Genomic DNA, 22148 nt, shown 5'->3' on the forward strand with positions numbered 1-22148 from the left:
AGGGTGGGGCAGGCCTGCTGGGGCCCGTCCAGCAAGGCGACCTCTCTGGCCGCAGTGTCCCTGTCATCCAAGGTGGGGCGTCTGTGTCTCAGGCCACAGAGAGGCTCTGGGGTGCTCAGGCCAGACCCTCCCTTGGCCCCGGGGTGCCTGTGAGAAGCAGCTGGCAAGCACCTGGGCACAGGCCCCTCCGGCCCTCAGGAGGGTGGTCGAGCTCTCAGGAGGGTGGTCGGGAGGTGCTCTCCACTCAGCGCACCGCCACCCGCGGGCCCGCTCAGGGGCGCTGGGAGCCAGGCTGCTGGCTGCTCCCGGCTCCTGTGAGGTGCTGAGCAGCTGCCTGGCGGGGGGACCCAGACTTGCCCCAGTGCTCGTCCTGACTGAGGGGCCAAGGGCTGCGGGCCCGGTTTCCCACCCCCACGAAGGATTCACAAAGACAGGTCAGGACAGCTCCTCCAGAGGCGTTTACTGCAGGCGGCCCCAAGGGAAGGTGGCTGTGACCGCTCATGAAGCTCTGGCCTCCGGGAGGCCGCACCGCCGGCTGGTGGACCCTGGCTCTCTTCTCCGCTGTTGCCTGGGGCTACGGACCGAATGAAGGCAAAAAATGCAGGCGTGGGGGTCGGCGCTCCGGGGCTGGCCGGGGCCCAGATGTTGCTTGGAGACTCGGCGGGACGTTGGTGGGGCCGGGGGCCCCCTGCAGGGGCACCAGGTGTCCCCACGAGCGGCCTGCACTCAGGCTCACCTTCAGAGGCACCTGTGCGGGCAGCAGAGGTGAGTGCCCGGCCTTCCTGGCCACCTCCCGGGCCCCCTGGAAGGTGGACCAGGGCCCATGGTGCACAGGCAGCCCCTTGCCCAGACAGGCGACTAGACACCCTGGCAGTTCTGCTAGGGACAGATGCATACTCACACACACGCATATGCACACACACACACACACACTCATATACACATTCACACTCTCAGATACACACACATGCACATACACATTCAGACACATACCTTCTCACACACTCGCACTCACACTCTCAGATATATGCACACACACATACACACTCATACACAGATGCATACGCACACACACACGCTTATACATTCACACACTCTCAGATACACACGCATGCACTCACCTGCACACACACACACACACATACACTCAGGCACTCACACACATGCACACACGCTCTATACACACATTCACACACTCAGATACACACGCATGCACTCACACACACACACATACACTCTCAGGCACTCACACACATGCACACACGCTCTATACACACATTCACACACTCAGATACACACGCATGCACTCACACACACACACATACACTCTCAGGCACTCACACACATGCACACACGCTCTATACACACATTCACACACTCAGATACACACGCATGCACTCACACACACACACATACACTCTCAGGCACTCACACACATGCACACACGCCCTATACACACATTCACACACTCAGATACACACGCATGCACTCACACACACATACACTCTCAGGCACTCACACACATGCACACACGCCCTATACACACATTCACACACTCAGATACACACGCATGCACTCACACACACACACATACACTCTCAGGCACTCACACACATGCACACACGCCCTATACACATTCACACACTCAGATACACACGCATGCACTCACACACACACACATACACTCTCAGGCACTCACACACATGCACACACTATACACACATTCACACACTCAGATACGCATGCACTCACACACACACACATACACTCTCAGGCACTCACACACATGCACACACACTCTATACACACATTCACACACTCAGATACACACGCATGCACTCACACACACACACACACATACACTCTCAGGCACTCACATGCACACACGCTCTATACACACATTCACACACTCTCAGATACACATGCACACACGCACATTCACATACTCATACATTCACACACAGATACACATGCATTTACATGCACATTCACACATGCACACATACATTCATGCACATACACTCTCAGGCACTCACACTCATGCACACACACTCTTACACATACATTCATACAGTCTCAGATACACACACATGCACCCACACACATTCAGACACACACACTCTCATGCACTCACACATACACACACATTTAGACACACACTCTCACACACACTGGCAGGCTTACAGGCTCCAGAATACCCACCCCGTTGTGATGCCTCAATCTTGGTTGAGCCCCTTCACCTGCCAGGGCCTCTGTGCGGCAGGGAGGCCTCAGGGGCTGGGCCAGGCGAGGGGGTCAGGGATGGGCGTGTCCCGGCGCCCTGTGGGCACCAGCTCCAAGGTGTGCAGAGGGCCCTGGAGAGCTCTCCCTGGGACCTGATCCTGAGTGGGCCCTGACCACAGCTCAACAGCTCCGTCCCCACTTGAGGGTGGGGAGCACTGCAGTGGCCACCACGGGCTACTAGTGGGGTGAGGTCAGGCTTCCTGGGCTTCCAGGGACCTTGGGGTCCCCACATCTCCACCCACCAGGAGGACAAGCACAGACCACCCTGGATGATGGGTGGTCCCACCCCTGGCTGGGCCCGGGGGTGCTCCTTCCCACTGCCAAGCTGCCACCCACAGGGCGAGGTCGGGATGAAGTGAACAGGGCACGCTGCACAGAGCAGGCCGCTCCCAGAGGAGCTGAGGGGAGACCGGCCCTTTCTTGCCACGCTTCCAGCGGCTCCAAGCTGCCTGCGGTCCCTTCGGGGGGCGGTCTGCACGGCTTCGAGGCCTTCTGCCCGCTTGTTACCCTCCACCTCCCGCACCTCCTGGAGGAGCCGGGGCCTGGAGCTCTTCCCATGAGGACCCGGGGCCCCTCTGAGGGCCGCCCACCAGCGCTTTGGCTGGCACGGGCCTGGTGGGGGCTGGGGGAGGGCTGGCAGGACTGAGTGTGGCCCGCAGCTCCGCCCCTCACCTGAAGCTGCAGCTCCAGCGCCGGCACGTGCTGCAGGGCTTCCATGGTTCCCTGGACAAGGGCTGGACAGAGCAAGACGGAGGCCGCTCGAGTCCACGGGCAGAGCCATGCCAGGAGGACACTCGGCCCCGGCTCCCCAGTCCCCCTGAGTCTACAGGGTCCCCCCGAGTCCACAGGGTCCCCAAGTCCACAGGGTCCCCCCAAGTCCACAGGCTCCCCTTGAATCCACAGAGTCCCCCCGAGTCCACATGGTCTCCCTCATTCCACACAGTTCCCCAAGTCCAAAGTCCCACCGAGTCCACAGTCCCCCCGAGTCCACAGGCTCCCCCCAAGTCCACACGTTCCCCCCGAGTCCACAGGGTGCCCCCGAGTCCACAGGGTCCCCCCATGTCCACAGGGTCCCCCTGAGTCCACACATTCCCCCCGAGTCCACAGGGTGCCCCCGAGTCCACAGGGTCCCCCCATGTCCACAGGGTCCCCCCGAGTCCACACGGTCCCCCCGAGTCCACAGGGTCCCCCTGAGTCCACACGGTCCCCCCGTGTCCACAGGGTCCCCCCGAGTCCACACGGTCCCCCCGAGTCCACAGGTCCCCCTGAGTCCACAGGCTCCCCAAGTTCACAGGCTCCCCCGGCCCACAGCGCCACAGTTCCCCGCCGCTCGAGCAGCCCCGTGGTTCTTCCTGACGGCTTCCAGGTCCCACTGGCTGCATCATGCTTGAGGCACCTTAATTGGCCCAGCTGCAGGCAGTGGGGAGCAGGGCCCTTGGCCCCCAGGGGCGCCGTAGCCTCCCCACTTCTCTGCCGCTGCCCCCCGCCCCCCACCCACTGACCACCCCCCGCCGATGGCCAGGCTGGAGCAGCCCAGGTAGGATGGCCTGTGTTCCCACTGAAACCCCTGTGAGGGTTCAGGTGCCAGCGAAGCCGCAAGGACAGCTGGAGTCACCGGGGCTGGTGGCCCGTCGCCGGAGGGTCTGGGGACGGGAGCGGCCCGCGGCGGGGTCGGCCAGCTCGGGCTTCCTCAGCGTTTGCGCCAAGCCCTGTGCCCCAGGATGAGAGGACATTCCTCCCATCCCGAGTCAGCTGGCGCTTGGGTACAGAGACTGCAGGAGGCTGCTGCCTGTCCCACCATGGCCTCGGGGCTCACGGCGGTCTCGTGGGGCGCTGGGCCCGGGGCGCCTGCAGTGGCACCAGCAGCTGCCCCTGTGCTGGCAGAGGACCCTGGTGGTGACGGGGTTGGGTCGGGCTGGGGTCCCCAGCCTGCTCTCTGGGCACCGGCAGAGGCCCCGGTCTCCCTGGGGACTGCAGGGGGTCCAGGGCTTCCCGCGGGGAGTCGGGACCTTGGCCCCTCACTGGGTGTGCAGGCGCCACCAGGCCCTCCTGTGTCCCCGCCTTTGTGAGATGGACCCGCTGAGGGACCTCAAATAAGCAGCGGGCGGAGCTGGCGCTCCCTGTGGTCACCCGCGCTTAGAGCCCGCTCCGCAGGGTCCCTGAGGGCAGGGACCCAAGTGCCATGCAGCCTCAGCCGGTGTCTGCCCCCTGGGCCCCACTGGGTATGTCGTGCCCACCCAGCGTTCAGAGATGAAACCCAGCCCCAGCCACACCAGGGTCACCTGTCTCGTGGTCCCTGGCTGGATTGTGACCCCAGGGCACCCTGAGCACAGCGCCAGATGGTGGCTCCCAAGTGCAGGTGGGAGGCCCCGTGTGTCTCAGGGAGCCTCGCCTCGCCACCTGCCTTGGAGGCCACCTGCCTTGGAGGCCAGCGGCCGCCCCCATGACGAGGGGGACAGGACTGTTCCAGATGTGGGACTTTCTCTTTCCTTTGTAACCAGCAAGGGAGCGCACAGCATTCCCTTCAAATGGTTTGTTTCAGACTTGTCATTTCCAAACCCACAGCCACCGTGTAGGATGGGACCCTGTGTGGGGTGGGTCCGTGCAGGGTGGGGTCCCATGTAGGGTGGGGGCCCATGTAGGGTGGGGTCCCATGTAGGGTGGGTCCGTGCAGGGTGGGGTCCCATGTAGGGTGGGGTCCCATGTAGGGTGGGTCCGTGCAGGGTGGGGTCCCATGTAGGGTGGGGTCCCATGTAGGGTGGGTCCGTGCAGGGTGGGTCCGTGCAGGGTGGGGTCCCATGTAGGGTGGGTCCGTGCAGGGTGGGGTCCCATGTAGGGTGGGGTCCCATGTAGGGTGGGTCCGTGCAGGGTGGGTCCGTGCATGGTGGGGTCCCATGTAGGTGGGTCCCATGTAGGGTGGGTCCGTGCAGGGTGGGGTCCCATGTAGGGTGGGGTCCCGTGTAGGGTGGGTCCGTGCAGGGTGGGTCCGTGCATGGTGGGGTCCCATGTAGGGTGGGTCCCATGTAGGGTGGGTCTGTGCAGGGTGGGGTCCCATGTAGGGTGGGTCCGTGCAGGGTGGGGGCCCATGTAGGGTGGGGTCCCATGCAGGGTGGGTCCGTGCAGGGTGGGGTCCCATGTAGGGTGGGTCCGTGCAGGGTGGGGGCCCATGTAGGGTGGGGGCCCATGTAGGGTGGGTCCGTGCAGGGTGGGGTCCCATGCAGGGTGGGTCCGTGCAGGGTGGGGTCCCATGTAGGGTGGGTCCGTGCAGGGTGGGGGCCCATGTAGGGTGGGGGCCCATGTAGGGTGGGTCCATGCAGGGTGGGTCCGTGCAGGGTGGGTCCGTGCAGGGTGGGGTCCCATGCAGGGTGGGTCCATGCAGGGTGGGGTCCCATGTAGGGTGGGTCCCATGCAGGGTGGGGTCCCATGTAGGGTGGGTCCCATGTAGGGTGGGGTCCCATGTAGGGTGGGTCCGTGCAGGGTGGGGTCCCATGCAGGGTGGGTCCGTGCAGGGTGGCCTCCCCACTGTCGGGGTGGTCCCTGGAGGTGGGGGCACTGAGGCCTGGAGTCTCTCCTTTACAGGCAGGTCTGCAGGCAGGTGGTGGCGCTGGGGGGGCGTGGCCAGTTGTCCCCTGAGAGCCAGTGGAGCTGGGGACCCAGCCCTGAGACCCCTGCCCGGCCTCCCACCTCCACCAGTGGGGCTGGGCCGTCCGCTCCTGCACTCACGGGAGGCGGGAGGGGCCCCACGGCTGTGGGCACGGTTGCCATGGCAGGAGGCCTGGGCTCCCCTGAGGACCGAGTCGGGGGCCAGGCTCTGGGCCGACAGCCGGGGGGCGGACCCTGCCGCTGCCCCGCAGCCCGGCTCCCGTGGCGGGGGTCCCAGTGCTGCCCCCACCTTGCGGGGCCTGCAGCAGGGCACGCAGCGTTCTCTGGGGGCCGCTGGCCGGGGTGCAGCCCTCTGGGCCTCTCAAGGGCCCCTAGACCAGCCTGGGCATTCTGCAGGTGCCCCTTGCAGCAGGCAGGGAAGGGGCCTGTGAGCCCCGCAGGAGAAGCTTTAACTATTCCTGAAACAGGAGCAACCCCGGCCCCTGGGGGCTCACCTGTGAACTCAGGAACCTGTGAATCCTCCACTTCAAACAGCAGCTCATCGTGAATCTGGGCAAGCAACCTGCAAGGCACATGGAGGAGACCCTGGCGTTTGGGCCTCTGCCTGTGCCCGGGGGCGGCCGTGGCGCAGGGGGCGGGTTCCCGGGGGCGTGCGTGGCACCCCACAGCGCTGGGCCATCCGCCCGGGCTTTGGCACCGGCAGCCCAGGAGGCTGAGGCTCGGGGGAGTGGGAGGACCAGGGTGGGGAAGCAGCTGGGGTCACTGCTCCGTCACAGGACAGCCTCCGGGAGGAGAGAACGGGGCTCGGGAGGGAGGCGCCTGTGGGCAGAGGGTCAGCATGAGGGCCTGGGGCCCCGCCTGCCCCCTCCCCCGGAGGAAGCTGAGGACACGCTGGGGCCGAGCCTTTGAGAAGAGCCCCTGTCCCCACCCGGGACTTCCCTGGGGTCCAGTGCTTAAGAGTCTGCCTTCCAGCGCAGGGGCTGTGGGTTCCATCTCGCATCAGGGAGCTGAGTCCACGTGCCTCAGAGCAGCCACGCCCATGAGGCACAGGCACCGAGCCCAGGCACCGCAGGGACCCTGCGCGTCGCAACCAAGACTCGACACGGCCAAAGGTGGACAAACAGGGACACACGCAGAAAGAGAGGCTGAAGGCCCCAACTGCCGCTGTTCAGTCGCTCAGTCGTGTCCAACTCTTTTCGACCCCATGGACCACAGCACACCAGGCTTCCCTGTCCATCACCAACTCTCAGAGTTTGCTCAAACTCATGTCCATCGAGTCAGTAAGGCCATCCAACCATCTCATCCTCTGTTGTCCCCTCTCCTGCCCTCAATCTCTCCCACCATCAGGGTCTTTTCCAATGAGTTGGCTCTTTCCAATAGACATTAGAGGACCCCCCAAAACCATCACGGGGGCAGGACCCCAGCAGGGACTGACCTCTAGCTCTGAGTGACCTCTCAGAGGCCACTCTGCGGGCACACGACCCCAGCCCACAGCCTGGGCACCTCAGAGCTGCCCTCTGGGCCCCTTCCTGCCCCTGAGACACCACCACACTCCCTACCCCACACCCTGGACTCGGGGCCCCGGGGCTGAGCCAGAGCGGAAGGGTCTGCACCCACTCCGGCCCCCTCCGCTGGGTGGGTCCTGGCTCCATGCCCTCTCTAAGCGCCTTCAGGCACCCCCTGGAGGGGGTCTGTCCCCACCCGCCTTGGGGTACACAGACGCCGGGGTGAGAGGAGGTGTGGGGGCCACAGAGGCGCTGCTGAGGGGCTGGGGTTCCGGGAGGACTTGTGCTCACATGCCCGTGGCTGGTGGGGGGCTCCTGTGTGCCCGGGGTGGGGGGGTAGGAGGGGGGCACCCTGGGCATCAGGCCCTGCAGCTCTTGGTGGCCACCCAGGACACGGCCTGCGAAGGCCAGGCGTGCAGATGATGCCTGCTGGGGCCGTGAACCTGGGGTCAGAACCAGCCCCTGGCCGGGCAGACGGAGGAGACGCCCCCGAGCGCTCAGGGAGGGGTCGGCGGTGTGGTGCCCATGGCCCTCAGCAGGGTGGGCGGCCTGCGCTCTGTGTGAGCCGGCCTCTGCCTCCAGCTGCTTCCCAGGGAAGGCGCCACGCCCTGTCCCTGCACGGCCTGTCCGCAGCAGGCACGGAGCTTGCAGGAAGGGGCAGCACTGAGGCGAGGTGCAGTACCCACCATCCCCGACAGTGGGCAGCAGGGTGGTGGGTCCTGGCTGGGGGCAGAGAGCTTCAAGACCAACGGGCAGGACGCCGTGGCCGAGAACCACAGGCCACGTGGGCCCGCTCGCCCCTCTCTGGGGCTGGTGGGGTGGCGATGAGGCTGGGCCCCTGCCACCGGAGGTGGGGGCCCCACTAACCCCAGGAAGGCTCTTTAAAGGGCTAACTTGCGGGAGGATGGGGGTCAGGCGCACTTTCTATCACCTCTACCTCCTCGTTGTGCCTTCGAGGTGCTGCGACTGCCGGAGCAGCCACCTCCATGCTGGCACCAAGAGGGGAAGGGCCAGGGAGCCAGAGGGGCCTCAGCCTGCCGCCCTGAGCCTCTGAACCGAAGCCAGTGCTGCTGCTGGACTCCTGCCCGTGGGGACAGCCCACCTGGGGGACGGAGCCGCTGGGACCAGGCACCTGCAGCCCAGCTTCCTAGGGGTGTGCGGGAGCAGATGCACCCACAGGGCACGTGGGGCCCACAGGGAGTGGGCTGGGGGCTGGCAGACCCCGGGCAGGGGGCCGGAGTTTTCTGCACAGCCTTGGGATCACGGCTATCGGCGCAGTCCTCCCGGAAGGCAGCCTGGCTGGCGGCGGCGGCATTCGCTCTCTGAAGCCGACATCAAGGCCTCTGCTGTGCTCTTAGGCTCCCAAGGGGACTTAGTGTTCCGAGGGGCAGAACTCAGAGTAGGCACTTGTAACTTCTTCCAGATTTAGCAGCAAGAGTTCTCACACTTCCTGAAATCACACGGTGAACTTCTGAGCTGCTGGTGCGGCCAAGACCGAAGAGCAAGACCGTTAGTCACTCACACCTCGCTCCACAGCTGACTGAGATGTCACTGTGTTTCTAACTGCAAACGGGCACGGGAGGTGCCCAGGTGGGTGGTGAGCGCGGGTGTCAGACCCGCTGTTTCCTGGGAAGCCAGCTGACGTCCTGTCCACTCGTCCTGCGCTGACGGCAGGCCAGGCTGCATAGAACGCGCTTCTGTGGAGACGCCCCATCAGAGCTGCAGCCAGTCTCCCATCTGTGCCCAGGGCGGCTCCCCTCTAGGTCACCCCAGCTCTGAGTGCTCAGAGTGCAGGAGGCCTGGCTGCAGGCCTTGAGGGGCGCAGCGAGGCCCTTGCCCTCTGTCGCGCTGACGCTCAGGGCTCCCTCCTGCTGTGGGCTGACCAGCTGCCCGCGGGAGGAGGCGGCTCATGGCCTGGTGCTCACAGGCAGCTGCTGGCGGACAGGTGCCTGGAGGATGCAGACCCTCAGGGCCTGGGGGCACGGACGGTCACTGGGGGCCACACGGCCAGCTGCTGGGAGGCTCGTGTCCACCCCGGCAGGGGCGGTTGGCGTGTCCTGGGGCTGCAGCACCCGCGGGGCTCGGCCTGATCGCCTGTGTCGTGGGTAGCCCAGGTCCCTGGGCCCTCGCGTCCTGTGAGGCCGCCTCTCATTGCCTGGAGGGCCCAGTCGTCTCCTCTGTCCCCCCGGGCACCTCCGCTGCCCCTCCTGTGGCCGGAAGCGCAAGGGCACAGGTGCATCAGCCTGATGGGGCCCTGGGGTCGCTGCTGCCTTCAGAAGGTCAGAGGACAGAGGGCAGAGGGCTGCCCGTGTGGAGAGAGGACCCTGCAGTCCTGCACCCCGGGCAGAGGGGCAGGGAGGGTCCTCCGGAGGCTGTCTCGCCGCTGAGGGGCTGTGGGCCTCTGAGAGCTCAGGGCAAGGAGGCCCCATGCTGGGCCAGGTTGGGTGAGCTGGGCCATGTTGTGATGCATTCTTTCTCAGCCTCCCTTCTCTGCACGTGTGAGTTGGAATCCATAGTCCCCAAAGCTTTCTTCTAGCCCCGATGTGTTCTAAGACCCGGGAGGCCTGTCCCCCGCAAACAGAGAGGAAGGGGCTCCCTGGGCAAGGGCGGTGTGGGGGTCAGGAGCCCCAGCCTTCCACTGCAGCCTGTGGGCAGCGAGCGGGGGTGGCCCCGTGGCTCCAGCCGGTGAGGGCGTGTTGGGAGTCCAGGCAGCGTGGCCCAGCCTGGGCTCCGGGCACCCAGCGCGTGCCTGCCCCTCCGCTGCATGGCCGCGTTCTTGGGCACAGTGTGGACGGCCTGCTACAATTTCTGAAGTGGCAGGCTGCAGTCAACATGTTTTGTTTTGAAACACATTTCATGCAGACAGCGGGCAGAGGTGACCGCTGTGTTTCTGAATTCCTCTAAACAGCCCCAGACCCTCGTCTGCCAGCACCCCTCCTGTGGCCCGCAGAAACTTCCTGGATCTACAGCAGCGTGAGGCAGAGCGGGCCCTGGTTTCTGGCTGCTGCCAAGACAGGGAGTGGGCCCGGGCCCCGCACACCCTTGGCCAGGTCACCCCTGGAAACCACACAGGCGAGCAGGAGGCACGAATTCAGGATCTGGTCAGGGAGCCAGCAGGAGAGACCCTGAGAGACGAGCGCATGCCCACTGGGTCCTTCCCACCCTGCTGCTGCATGGGCAGGATGGCAGCCCAGACCCCGGGCAGGAGCCGCGGGCACCGGGTCTCAGGTGTCCCACGCTGTGTCCTTCCTCCAGGCCTGGGGGACAGCGCTCCTCCCCAGGCTGTGAGGTGACCCATGGCCGGGGTGCAGGGCTGGACGGGGGCCCATAGGGCTGGGCAGGAGCGTCCCCCTCCCACACTGGGACGCGACACCACGTTCCTGGGCCAGGCCTCTGCCTGGGACATGCTGCTCTACGGAGGTGCTGAAATCACGCAGAGAATGTAGGCTTTGCTGCCCTGCACACAGGATTGTTGGTACCGTCTTTCTAAATTTCGAGAACAGACTTTTGGATTCAGTGGGAGAAGGTGAGGGTGGGTTGATTTGAGAGGATAGCAGTGAAACATGTACATTCAGTTCAGTTCAGTTCAGTCGCGTCCGACTCTTTGTGACTCCATGGACTGCAGCATGCCAGGCCTCCCTGTCCATTGCCAATTCCCAGAGTCCATCCAAACCCATGTCCATTGACTTGGTGATGCCATCCAACCATCTCATCCTCTGTCATCTGCTTCTCCTCCCGCCTTCAATCCTACCCAGCATCAGGGTCTTTTCCAATGAGTCAGTTCTTCACATCAGGTGGCCAAAGTATTGGAGTTTCAGCTTCGGCATCAGTCTTTCCAATGAATATTCAGGACTGATTTCCTTTAGGGTGGCCTGGTTGGCTCTCCTTGCAGTCCAAGGGACTCTCAAGAGTCTTCTCCAACACCACAGTTCAAAAGCATCAATTCTTCAGGGCTCAGCTTTCTTCACAGTCCACCTCTCACATCCATACATGACCATTGGAAAAATCATAGCCTTGACTAGACGGACCTTTGTTGGCAAAGTAATGTCTCTGCTTTTTAATATGCTGTCTAGGTTGGTGATAATTTTTCTTCCAAGAAGCAAGTATCTTTTAATTTCATGGCTGCAGTCACCATCTGCAGTGATTTTGGAGCCCAGAAAAATAAAGTCAGCCGCTGTTTCCCCATCTATTTGCCATGAAGTGATGGGATCAGATGCCATGATCTTAGTTTCTGAATGTTGAGCTTTAAGCCAACTTTTTCACTCTCCTCTTTCACTTTCATCAAGAGGCTTTTTAGTTTCTCTTCACTTTCTGCCATAAGGGTGGTGTCATCTGCATATCTGAGGTTATTGATATTTCTCCCGGCAATCTTGATTCCAGCTTGTGCTTCCTCTAGCCCGACATTTCTCATGATGTACTCTGCATATAAGTTAAATAAGCAGGGTGACAAGATACAGCCTTGAACCACTCCTTTCCCAATTTGGAACCAGTCTGCTGTTCCATGTCTGGTTCTAACTGTTGCTTCCTGACCTGCATACAGATTTCTCAAGAGGCAGGTCAGGTGGTCTGGTATTCCCATCTCTTTAAGAATTTTCCAGAGTTTGTGGTCCACACAGTCAAAGGCTTTGGCATAGTCAATAAAGCAGAAATAGATGTTTTTCTGGAACTCTCTTGCTTTTTCCATGATTCAACAGATCATTGGATCAACAGATCTCTGGTTCCTCTGCCTTTTCTAAAACCAGCTTGAACATCTGGAAGTTCATGGTTCATGTACTGTTGAATTCTGGCTTGGAGAATTTTGAACATTCTTTGACACTGCCTTTCTTTGAGACTGGAATGAAAACTGACCTTTTCCAGTCCTGTGGTCACTGCTGAGTTTTCCAAATTTGCTGGCATACTGAGTGCAGCACTTTCACAGCATCATATTTCAGGATTTGGAATAGTTCAACTGGAATTCCATCATCTCCACTAGATTTGTTTGTAGTGATGCTTCCTAAGGCCCACTGGACTTCACATTCCAGGATGTCTGGCTCTAGGTCAGTGATCACACCATCGTGATTATCTGGGTCGTGAAGATCTTTTTTGTACAGTTCTTCTGTGTATTCTTGCCACCTCTTCTTAGTATCTTCTGCTTCTGTTAGGTCCATACCATTTCTGTCCTTTATTGAGCCCATCTTTGCATGAAATGTTCCCTTGGTATCTCTAATTTTCTTGAAGAGATCTCTAGTCTTTCCCATTCTGTTGTTTTCCTCTATTTCTTTGCATTGATCGCTGAGGAAGGCTTTCTTATCTCTCCTTGCTATTCTTTGGAACTCTGCATTCAAATGGGTATATCTTTCCTTTTCTCCTTTGCCTTTCGCTTCTCTTCTTTTCACAGATATTTGTAAGGCCTCCTCAGACAACCATTTTGCCTTTTTGCATTTCTTTTTCTTGGAGATGGTCTTGATCCCTGCCTCCTGTACAATGTCACAAACCTCTGTCCATAGTTCTTCAGGCACTCTGTCTGTGAGATCTAATCCCTTGAATCTGTTTCTCACTTCCACTGTATAATTGTAAAGGATTTGAGTCATACCTGAATTGTCTGGTGGTTTTCCGTACTTTTTTCAATTTAAGCCTGAATTTGGCAATAAGGTGCATAGGGCTTCCCTGGCGGCTCAGCTGGTAAAGAATCCGCCTGCAGTGCAGGAGACCCCAGTTCAGTTCCTGGGCCAGGAAGATCCCCTGGAGAAGGAATAGGCTACCCACTCCCGTATTCTTGGGCTTCCCATGTGGCTCAGCTGGTAAAGAATTTGCCTGCCATGTGGGAGACCTGGGTCGATCCCTGGGCTGGGAAGATCCCCTGGAGAAGGGAAAGGCTACCCACTCCAGTATTCTGGCCTGGAGAATTCCAGGACTGTATAGTCCCTGGGGTTGCACAGAGGTGAACACGGCTGAGTGACTCGCTTTCACGTCACTGTATGTAGAACAGATGAGCAGTGCAAGTTCGATGCATGAAGCAGGGCCCCCAAAGCCAGTGCTCGGGGCAACCCAGGGGATGGGGTGGGGAGGGAGGTGGTGTGGGGGTTCAGGATGGGGGGATACATGTACATCTGTGGCCGATTCATGTCGATGTATGGCAGAAACCATCACAGTATTGTAAAGTAATTATTCTTCAATTAAATAATTTTTAAAAAAGAATGTAGGCTCCATGGTGACCATGAACAGGAGGAAATGTCTGAAGACGTAAAGGAGAAAGCTTCCTGAGGGAAGGTGGGCGACCTCAGGTGAGGGAAGCGTCCTTCACCTTGGATGTAGGTGCACCAGAGGATGTAAGAGCACCAGAAGCCCTGGGACACAGCGAGCTCTGCAGAGAGGGCGGCCCCAGGCACAGGTCCCCTGCCCCAGCGGGTCCCTGTGTCCCAAAGGGTCTCCGTGTCCCAGCGGGTCCCCTGTCCCAGCAGCGGCAGGGGAGGGGTCCAGCTGTCCTCACGGCTGGGGACATGCTGCAGGCACGTGGGGGTGAGCATGCCCCTCAGGGTGGGCCCATGACACACAGCGTTTCAGAAGGTTTTCCCACCTAACCCGCCACGCACTTCGCCCCTGGTGGGGGTAGGCTGAGCCCCAGGGAGGGGTCCTCGGCAGGGCAGGCTCTCCCCATGGCCACACACAGAGCCGGAGGCTTCTAGGGTGAAGCGCGCAAACGTACATGGAGGCCAAGGTGGGAGGGGGAGACCGGGGGGCTGCCAGGAGGGGACCCGGGGATCCGGGGGGAGAATTCACCCCTGACCTGCACCCAGGCTGGGACCTCGGGGGCCAGCAGGGCCTGGGTGGAGCACACCCAGGGATCAACTGGGGCAGAGCTGGAGCTGGGGTGGGCGGCAGGCCCACACCCCGCCAGGGAGGGCAGGTCCCGGGGACCGGCGGCTCGCTCACTGACCTGGCCGTCAGGGTAGGCGACGTGGCCATAGCCGTGAAGATGCGGATCATGGCCATCTTGCAGAGGTCGGCAGCTGAGCCTGTGGAACCAAAGGGCTCCGGTTCAGGCACTGTGTGAGGCCCAGCTTGCAGCCCGCCACCCGGGCGGGCGGGCTGATCTGTCCACACCGCGGGGCATGTGGCCCTGTACTCAGCAGGTCAGAACCGTGGGTCTCCCTCTGGCCTCTCCGCTCCTGCAGGTGTGGGGGCCCCTACGCTCCTCTGGACCTGGCCCCTGGCCAGCTCCTCATCTGGAGGCTCTGCTAGGGAAGGCTCCCTCTCGGACGACCTCGGTGATGGCCAGGTTCACTTCCTTGGAGCCAGCGGACAGAGGTTCCTGCTTCCTGGGGGCCATGGGCCTCTCGCTAGAGTCTGCTTGACTCCTCCATGGTCAGGGCCTCGGACTCTGGCCCCTAAACCTTCTCTCGAGGGCCCACCTGGTCAGGCCAGGCCCACCTGGGATGTCCCACCTTGGCCTGGTGAGCTGAGGTCAGCTGACTGAGGACCCTACACCTGCAGACTCCCTTTTGCCACATAATGCAGCTCCCCAGGAGCCCCGGGAGCAGGGTCTCAGCACACTCACGGATTCTGACCGCACCGTGTCCACCACACCGGCTGCAGGATGATGGGGCCGGGACTGAGGCACTGGGTCATCCCTGCTCCCGCAGCCCACCCGCCACGTGGCCCTTGATCCCCAGCAAGCCTCAGGCTCCCGGTGTGCAGCCCCGGGACGTGAGCAGGGCCAGTCACACAGTCAGCGGGCACCAGCACGGTGGAGCTGCTCATTCTGGTGCCCAGCTCACAGTGGGTGTCTCAACAAGCAGCTCTGCTCCTGGGACGAGACTGAAGCTCAGGTCTCCATTCGTGGCCTTAAGCCCTTTGAAGCTCCCAGGTTCACGGAGAAACAAGCCTGCAGTCCGTGGGCCGCCTCCCCCCACCTCAGGGCAGCAGCTGCCCCCAGGGCACAGCAGGGTTGCCGGCAGAGTCCGCTGGTCTCTGCGGCCAGCCTGCCGGCCTCTCTGTGGGGCTCGTGGGGACTCGGGGCCTGGGGACCCTCTGCCCTGGCTGGATGTGGAGAGGCTTGCTGCCTTAGGAGGAGTGGGCGGGCTGAGAGGATGTGAAGAGACCAGAGGGGAAGCAGGGTGTGGCTGGGGGGCCAGGGTGGAGGTGGGGCAGCGTCCTCTCCGCTGGCCAAGCGAGGCGTGAGGCTGAGGCCGGGGCAGCGCTGCACCGGCCCCTCCGTGGGGCTCGCCCTCCGTGCCCCACGGCCCACACCTCCCGCCCCGGGTCTGCTGGGTGCCCCTACAGCAGACACCCCTCCAGGGCTCCGGCCCGCCTCCAGCCCTGCCTCTGGGCCTGTAGGCCTTGGCTCTCCACGTGAGCCCTGGGGTCACAAGTGGGGACGCGGCTGGGCTGCCAGGCTCCCAGGGCCTCCTGAGGAGGGCGCCGGGTGTGTGGACCGTGGTCACGCCCCTGCCCTCCCTCCACCCGGACGCCCAGGGGCTCCCAGAGCTGGAGGCCTGCGCACGTGGGCCCTCCGCCCGCCTCCTGCGCGGATCCCTGGAAGGTGCGCTGGGCCCCGCGGCCTCACACCTGCCAGGGGTACAGCGAGAGTTCGGGCCGAGGGTGGTGGGAGGGGTCTCCGTTTGACTCTAGCGCTGGCGGACGACCTCCAGGAGCCTGCCTGCTGCCTGCAGAGCTAGCCTCGCAGGGGCAGGTCCGACAGTCACCCGTCCTGCGGGGCTGAAGACCCGGGAGTAGAGGGGCTCCGGCACCTTGCACCACGAAGTTCGCCGCCTGCCGCTCCGCCTGCGCCCGAAGCTGCGGGTCGTGAGCTCGGATCCTGGGCAGCGGCCTCCTGCGGCCCATGATGGACTCCACGTAGCCTGCGGTCCGGGAGGAAAGCGGGCGGAGGGCACCGGTGAGCGGGAGCGGGAGCGGCGCCCGGGGCCCTGCCCTCTGGCCGGGGCTGCTCCAGCGGAGGTCCCGCCCACCGCCCCGCCCCGCCGCAGCCGGAGCTCCGCCCGGAGGCCTTCAGTCCACGTCCAGTGCGGGACACGCTGTTCTGTGTGGACACGGATTCTGTGTTGGGAAGCGGGACAGCGGCAGGGGCCTGGGCTTGCCTGGCGGCAAGCTTTGCACCCTCTCTGACTTCTGTGCTGCTCTTAGATCTGACATGGGACAGAAGGGTGATTTTTACACTAAAAGGTGAAAAGCCATGTGCGAGACTTGGGTGCAGGAGCAATTCTGGACTATGGAAACTGGAACTGGGGAGGAAACATCAGTCCTTAGTCTGCTCAGGGAGGGGTTGGGGGTCTGCGTCAGAGACCACATCCCTCACTCTAGGGCCAGCCTCCGTGGGCCCCAAGCTTCCGTCCCTGGGGTCCTCTTTAGGAAAAAGAACTGTGAAGTGCCGCGTTGGTGATACTCCTGACTGGTGAGGACGCTGGTTTTGCTAGGTGTTGGTAAGAACTAAATCCCCAGCTTGATCTTATACGTGTCTGGGGACTGGAAGAGCTGCTAGTATAAGCCGTCATTACAAAAATGACTGTCCCGAGCACTGGCTGCAAAGCGCGTAGTTAAGGCCGCCTCTGCCTCTGTGGTTTTCCAGGGATTTCTGACTGTGTGCTGGGCACCGTGCTTCCTACGCCTGCACCGTCTGGATGGACTTGCTCCCTTGTGGGCCACGTCCCGGGGTTGGGGCTCCAGGGAAGCAGTGAGCTCCTGGTGTCAGCACGGCGCCTGGCACCGGGTAGGCGTTCAACACATGCGTGTGGCGTAACTGAGGGTCACTGAGTGTTTGCTCACACGTGCAACGCTGGGTCAGAGGGCACCCATGCTTCGCGCTGGGACACGGGAGGCCCTGGGCCCTTCGAGAAAGGTACCAGGCAGGCCTGCAGGGCCTCCCATGGAGGGGACACTGGCCCTGCTGGGCAGCCGAGGGTGGGGCGGGGGTCCCAGCTGGCACCTCCGCGAGCCTCGTGGACTTGGGAAACGGCTGTCCCCTCGGTCTCCTCCTCTTCCTCTGTGAGGCGGGCAACAGGGCCGCCCAAGCGTCTGAGTCGCGGCGAGGACTCGGTCAGTATCACGGGAGCCCGTCGACACCGGCCCACGCCGCACGGCACGAGGGCCTGTGTTTGACTGTCTCCACCCTCAGTGGCTCCGTGGACTGACTCACTAACACTGCTTCTGTCACCGTCCTAACATTTCGTAATCGGTAGCCTTTTGTCTCATCCAGGTGTGGGGTTCACCCCCAGCCCAGGGAGCCTGAGGCCCGTGGGGCACTTCCTGGGGGGTGGAGATGGTTTGCCGGCTTCCTGGAGCCCCCAGGAGGCTGCTGTGGCTGAGCACTGACCTGGCCCGGCTCGGGCTGGTCAGCCCAGGGGGAGTCGTGCTCGCAGGCTCCCACGAGAGGGTCAGCAGCAAGCCCCCAGGGCAGGCGTGGGTCCCAAGCCTGCTCTGGGACGCGTGCTGAGCCCCGCTCCGTGTCTGTTCCAGGAGCTGCTGTGGCGCTGACCTCCTTCCCCTTTAGTCTGCTCTGCTGCTCTTTGCTACATGTCTCAGGTTGAAGACTGTCTTTTATGTCCAGAGACATGTCTTCCTTTTTGAAACACTTAAAAAAAAAAAATCCCTTCATCTTTAATTGGTGGCCATGTCTCACAGTTTTGCAATGGGATATTTATGCTGCCATTTATTTCTAAGATGTCTGTCATTCGCTTGGGACTTCTTTTTAAAGTCCCACATTGGAGACTTCCCTGGTAGCCCAGTGGTTAAGACTCCATGTTTCCACTGCAGGGGCGAGGGTTTGATCCCTGGTCGGGGAACTAAGATCCCTCATGCCGTGAGGTGCAGCCAAAGAATTAAGCAACAGAATAAACTCCAAGATTATTGAGGAGTGCGGTGAGTCTTTCAAGTAGGCAGACGAATGGATGGCCTCACATGCAGATATAAAGCTACCTTCCTATTCCACTGTGGTCACAGAACAGGTTCTGTTTGATATTCTCGGAAATCTGTGACCAGACTGAGGGTAAACTCTGTAGCTTTTTAGCTCTCCATTTCCAGGTGCGGGACTCACTCTTTCCATGAGCCCACCCACTCAGCATTTCCCACACATGCCGGGGTGTTGAGGCCTTGAGCAGAGCCTGGCTCTGGACCCTCCTCGCATGGAGTCTGTGGTCCCACCTCCCCAGCGGGGCGGGAGCTCACCCGGCTCCAGGGGCCCCCACCCCCCACCAGAGGAGGGCCCGGGGGGGAGTGGGGGCTGCCCACAGCTTTGCTTGCAGCTGGCTCACCTGTCTGCTGACACCGAGCAACGGTTGCTTGGGTGAAGTCCTTTATTTTCTTGTACTTCTGCAGAAAGCTCTCCAAAAACCGGGCAGCTTCCCGAACAGGAACTCCGAGGCAAGCAGCAAGCCGCTCCTTCCCTGTGTGAGCAGAAACTCAGTCAGCGGTCAGCCTAACTCTGACCTCATGGGGCCCAGGGGCACAAGGCAGTGACCAGCATGCATGGAAGCGAGTCCACAGAGGCTCTGGAGAGACTCAGGGAGTCAAGGCCTGGTGGGCACCCCTGCCTCTTCTGACCGGTCAGGATGGTGCTGGCTTTTGGCTCCAGGATCTAAGTGCTTGGCGCTGGCCAGTATGGACCAGGGCCTGGTAAATGCTCATTGATCAGGATGCTGACCGGGGCCTGGCACCCTTCAGGGGGTGCAGACCTGATCGCAGCCTGTCCAGAGGGAGGCTGGTCTCAGAACTGGGGAGGCTGGGGAGTGTGGGCGCATAAAGAGGAAGGGAAAGTCCCCAGGCCAAGTCATGAGGGAATGGTGGTGGGGAGCTCACTTCCAGGGGATTTTTTTTTTTAAACAAATACATCTGGTCCAGGCTAATATTTGGTTATTTCAGGACACAGGTGATCTGATGAAGCTTCTTATAGCAAGATCTCTGGTCAGGATAGCACCCCAAGTTCCAGGACAGGACTCCCAAGTTCCAGAACAGGACCCCAAGTTCCAGAACAGGACCCCAAGTTCCAGGACAGGACCCAGAGTTCCAGGGCTGCACCCTGAGTTCCAGGACAGCACCCTGAGTTCTAGGATGACACCCCAAGTTCCAAGATGGCATTTTGAGTTCTCGGACAGTACCCCAAATTCTAGGATGACAACCCAAGTTCCAGGACGGCACCCTGAGTTCTAGGATGACACCTGAGTTCCAGGACAAGCCCCCAAGTTCTAGGATAGAACCCCAAATTCCAAGATGGCACCCCGGGTTCCAGGACAGGACCCAGAGTTCCAGGACAGCACCCCAAATTCCAAGATGGCACCCCAAGTTCCAGGAAAGGACCCCGAGTTCTAGGACAGGACCCCGAGTTCTAGGACGACACCCTGAATTGTGGTTATCTGCAGGTCCCAGGAAACCACTTGTTCGCTTTCTATCAGTGCAGATTTTCTTTTCATTATTTTATTGTGGAAAAATGCATATAACATAAAGTGTGTCATCCTGTAAACTAACTGTGGCTGTCCTAGAATTTCATTTAAAGGTGTAATCAGTTACACACCATCAGCTCTCCTCTGGATTTCTTTTTCATCTGGCACGACGTCTGCGGTGCGTCCACACTGACGGGTCAGCGGTGTGTTGCATCAGTGGCAGCCGAGTGTGGTCGACGTACCACGTTCGTTTCAGGCCTGCAGCAGAGTGACTTGGGTGTACGTGTCTCTTCTTCTGAGTTGGATCAGGCTATCCTCTTTCTTCATGTTTTTGTGATTTTCGGCTGTCCTGGCTCTTGCAGATGGCATACTGTAGACGCTCTAGGCTCGCCTGTGTCTCTCAGCAGCACAGGACCAGTTAATTTGGCTAAAGTCAGACTTCAAACTTGGCCCCGCTGCAGTGGCTGAAGCGGGGCTGTCTGAAGCCGGCCCGTTCGTGCCCAGTCGAGGGGGCAGCCAGAGGTGGGGGCCAAGTTCAAGCTCAGGATGTGGTGCTCTTCTCCGGTGCTCTGCTTTCTGAGGTTTCTCCCACCACTCTCTGGACTCGCTGATTGCCCAGCCTCTGTCCTCTGGCTCTTCACGCTGATGAGGCTCTCGTTTCTGCTGGAGTCTTGGCCACGCCCGGCACTGACGGGGTCTGGCTTCAGGTGGAGAGTGAGACGGCTCACCGTGTCCCTCCTTCCTTCCAAGTGTTGGCCCACCCCCAGTTCTGTGTGCTTTGGGCACCTACGGGACCTTCGGGTGGCTGTGTATGATACCGCACCCTGGCACACTGTACAGCCGGTACCTGCAGGAGAGAGTGGCGCAGGGGCCACAGTCTCCTTCCCAGGGTCCGAGGCTGGGAAGGACTCCTCTTCTGTCTGTGGGACTGTTGTCCCTAGGTCCCTGCTCCCGAGAGGGGCCGGTGCTGTGGAAGTCTGAGAGAAGCAAAGATGGGCTGAGCCGGAGACCGAAGTTCCGCTCAGTTCTCCAGCCCTGGCACTTGCTCCCCATGCCCTTGATGGGGGTCTGTCCCACTCTAAGATCACAGTGCCCCCCTGCCCCCAAGTGAGACCCCGTTTGGCTCCATGAGGGCTTCTGTCCTTGCGTTTCCTGCTCTTTCTTCAGGCACAATTTCCCTCTACACTTTGATTGAGCCTATCAGTTCCTGCTGTTTCAGCTGTGAAAACACAGGCCCGTCTCCCTAGGGGCACGGGGGGTGAGGATGCCCTGGGCAGGAGCACGAGGGGCCTGCACCTCACAGGCCCCACGTGAACAGCCATCTGGCTTCTCCCGCAGAGGGTGAGTTGCCTCCTGTGCATGCACATCAGTGTGTCTGTGTGTGTCTAGGTGTGTGTGTGTGTGAGAGATGAAATTAGGTTTAGGAGTAACTTTCACTCCGCCTTCCCCAGTACTCTCTGCCCTACACAGAACTGGAACCGTTCTCCCTCTGCTTCAGCCCCAGGGCTTCGTGAGAGCCTGGTAAGCGTTTTGGGACACTGGCCCATGGCCAGCCGGCTCCTGGGCAGCCCATAAAGCACAGGCTGGCCCGGCCCGGGTCAATGGGCCCCACGGGCACCAGCAGCTGCACTGGACGAGTCCGGTGGCTCAGTGCGCCCCGTGGACCGGCTCGTGTGGCTCGTCTGACAAATGCCAGCCCTGTGGAGCAGCAGCCCTGGAGCCCGGGGTGGAGCTGGCACTCAGCAACCCCCAGAGACTGGGTGTGGAGCTGAGCTTCAGCGGTGGCAACAAGTGGAGGAGAATCAAGTTTGAACCGGCTCTGCAGGTGGTGGGAGCTCAGAGCAGGACAGGAGGCTCAGGGGCCACCTCCAGGCGGAGGCGCCTGCGGGCTGGGGCTGGGCTGGTGGGCAGGCAGCAGAGTCCAAGGGGCCGAGGGCAGCAGTGAGCCCAGCCCTGCCCTCCTGGCCAAGGCCCCAGGTAGCAGGCACTGCCGTTTCCAGGGGACAGCCCTTCGCTGAGCCCTGGGGAGAGGGGCGAGGGGCCCCTTGGGGATGGGGAGGGGACATCATTTCACTCGTCCCTGTCCTGCTCTCTCTCTGTGGCCTCCTGCCGTCATCATCACGGTGATCACGACCCTGAAACCAGGCCTTGCCCCCGTGCCCTCCATGGCCGGAGTGGCCGCCTCCAGACCCACCATGCTGGGCTGAAAACACAGCATCGCAGCCCAGGAGCCGGGCCTGGGCGCCCAGGACGCCTTGCGCCTCCCGGGAGGCAGACGCAGCCAGCTGGCAGCCTGGACGGCGGCATCGGGGACGCCTGGGGTGGGAACCCCGTCACCGGGAGGGCTGAGAGCAGCCAAATCACCCTCGTCACCTTCACGGCTACT

General features: G+C 61.5%; 1 protein-coding gene across 1 annotated transcript in view; it reads right to left on the reverse strand.

Moving 5' to 3' along the window:
* Positions 1–474: 474 nt before the first annotated feature.
* Positions 475–22148, reverse strand: part of POLN (DNA polymerase nu) — a 151217-nt gene continuing 129543 nt past the window's right edge. Inside the window, exons 19-24 of the mRNA XM_014478382.2 lie at positions 18638–18769; positions 16121–16231; positions 14308–14386; positions 6381–6448; positions 2956–3017; positions 475–748 (exon numbers count right to left, since the gene is read on the reverse strand). Coding sequence (XP_014333868.2) covers positions 575–748; positions 2956–3017; positions 6381–6448; positions 14308–14386; positions 16121–16231; positions 18638–18769 — 626 coding nt within the window. The 3' untranslated portion in view covers positions 475–574. The remainder of the gene's footprint in view (positions 749–2955; positions 3018–6380; positions 6449–14307; positions 14387–16120; positions 16232–18637; positions 18770–22148) is intronic.

This window comes from Bos mutus, chromosome 6, assembly GCF_027580195.1.
Source record: "Bos mutus isolate GX-2022 chromosome 6, NWIPB_WYAK_1.1, whole genome shotgun sequence".
In the NCBI taxonomy this organism is placed as follows: domain Eukaryota; kingdom Metazoa; phylum Chordata; class Mammalia; order Artiodactyla; family Bovidae; genus Bos; species Bos mutus.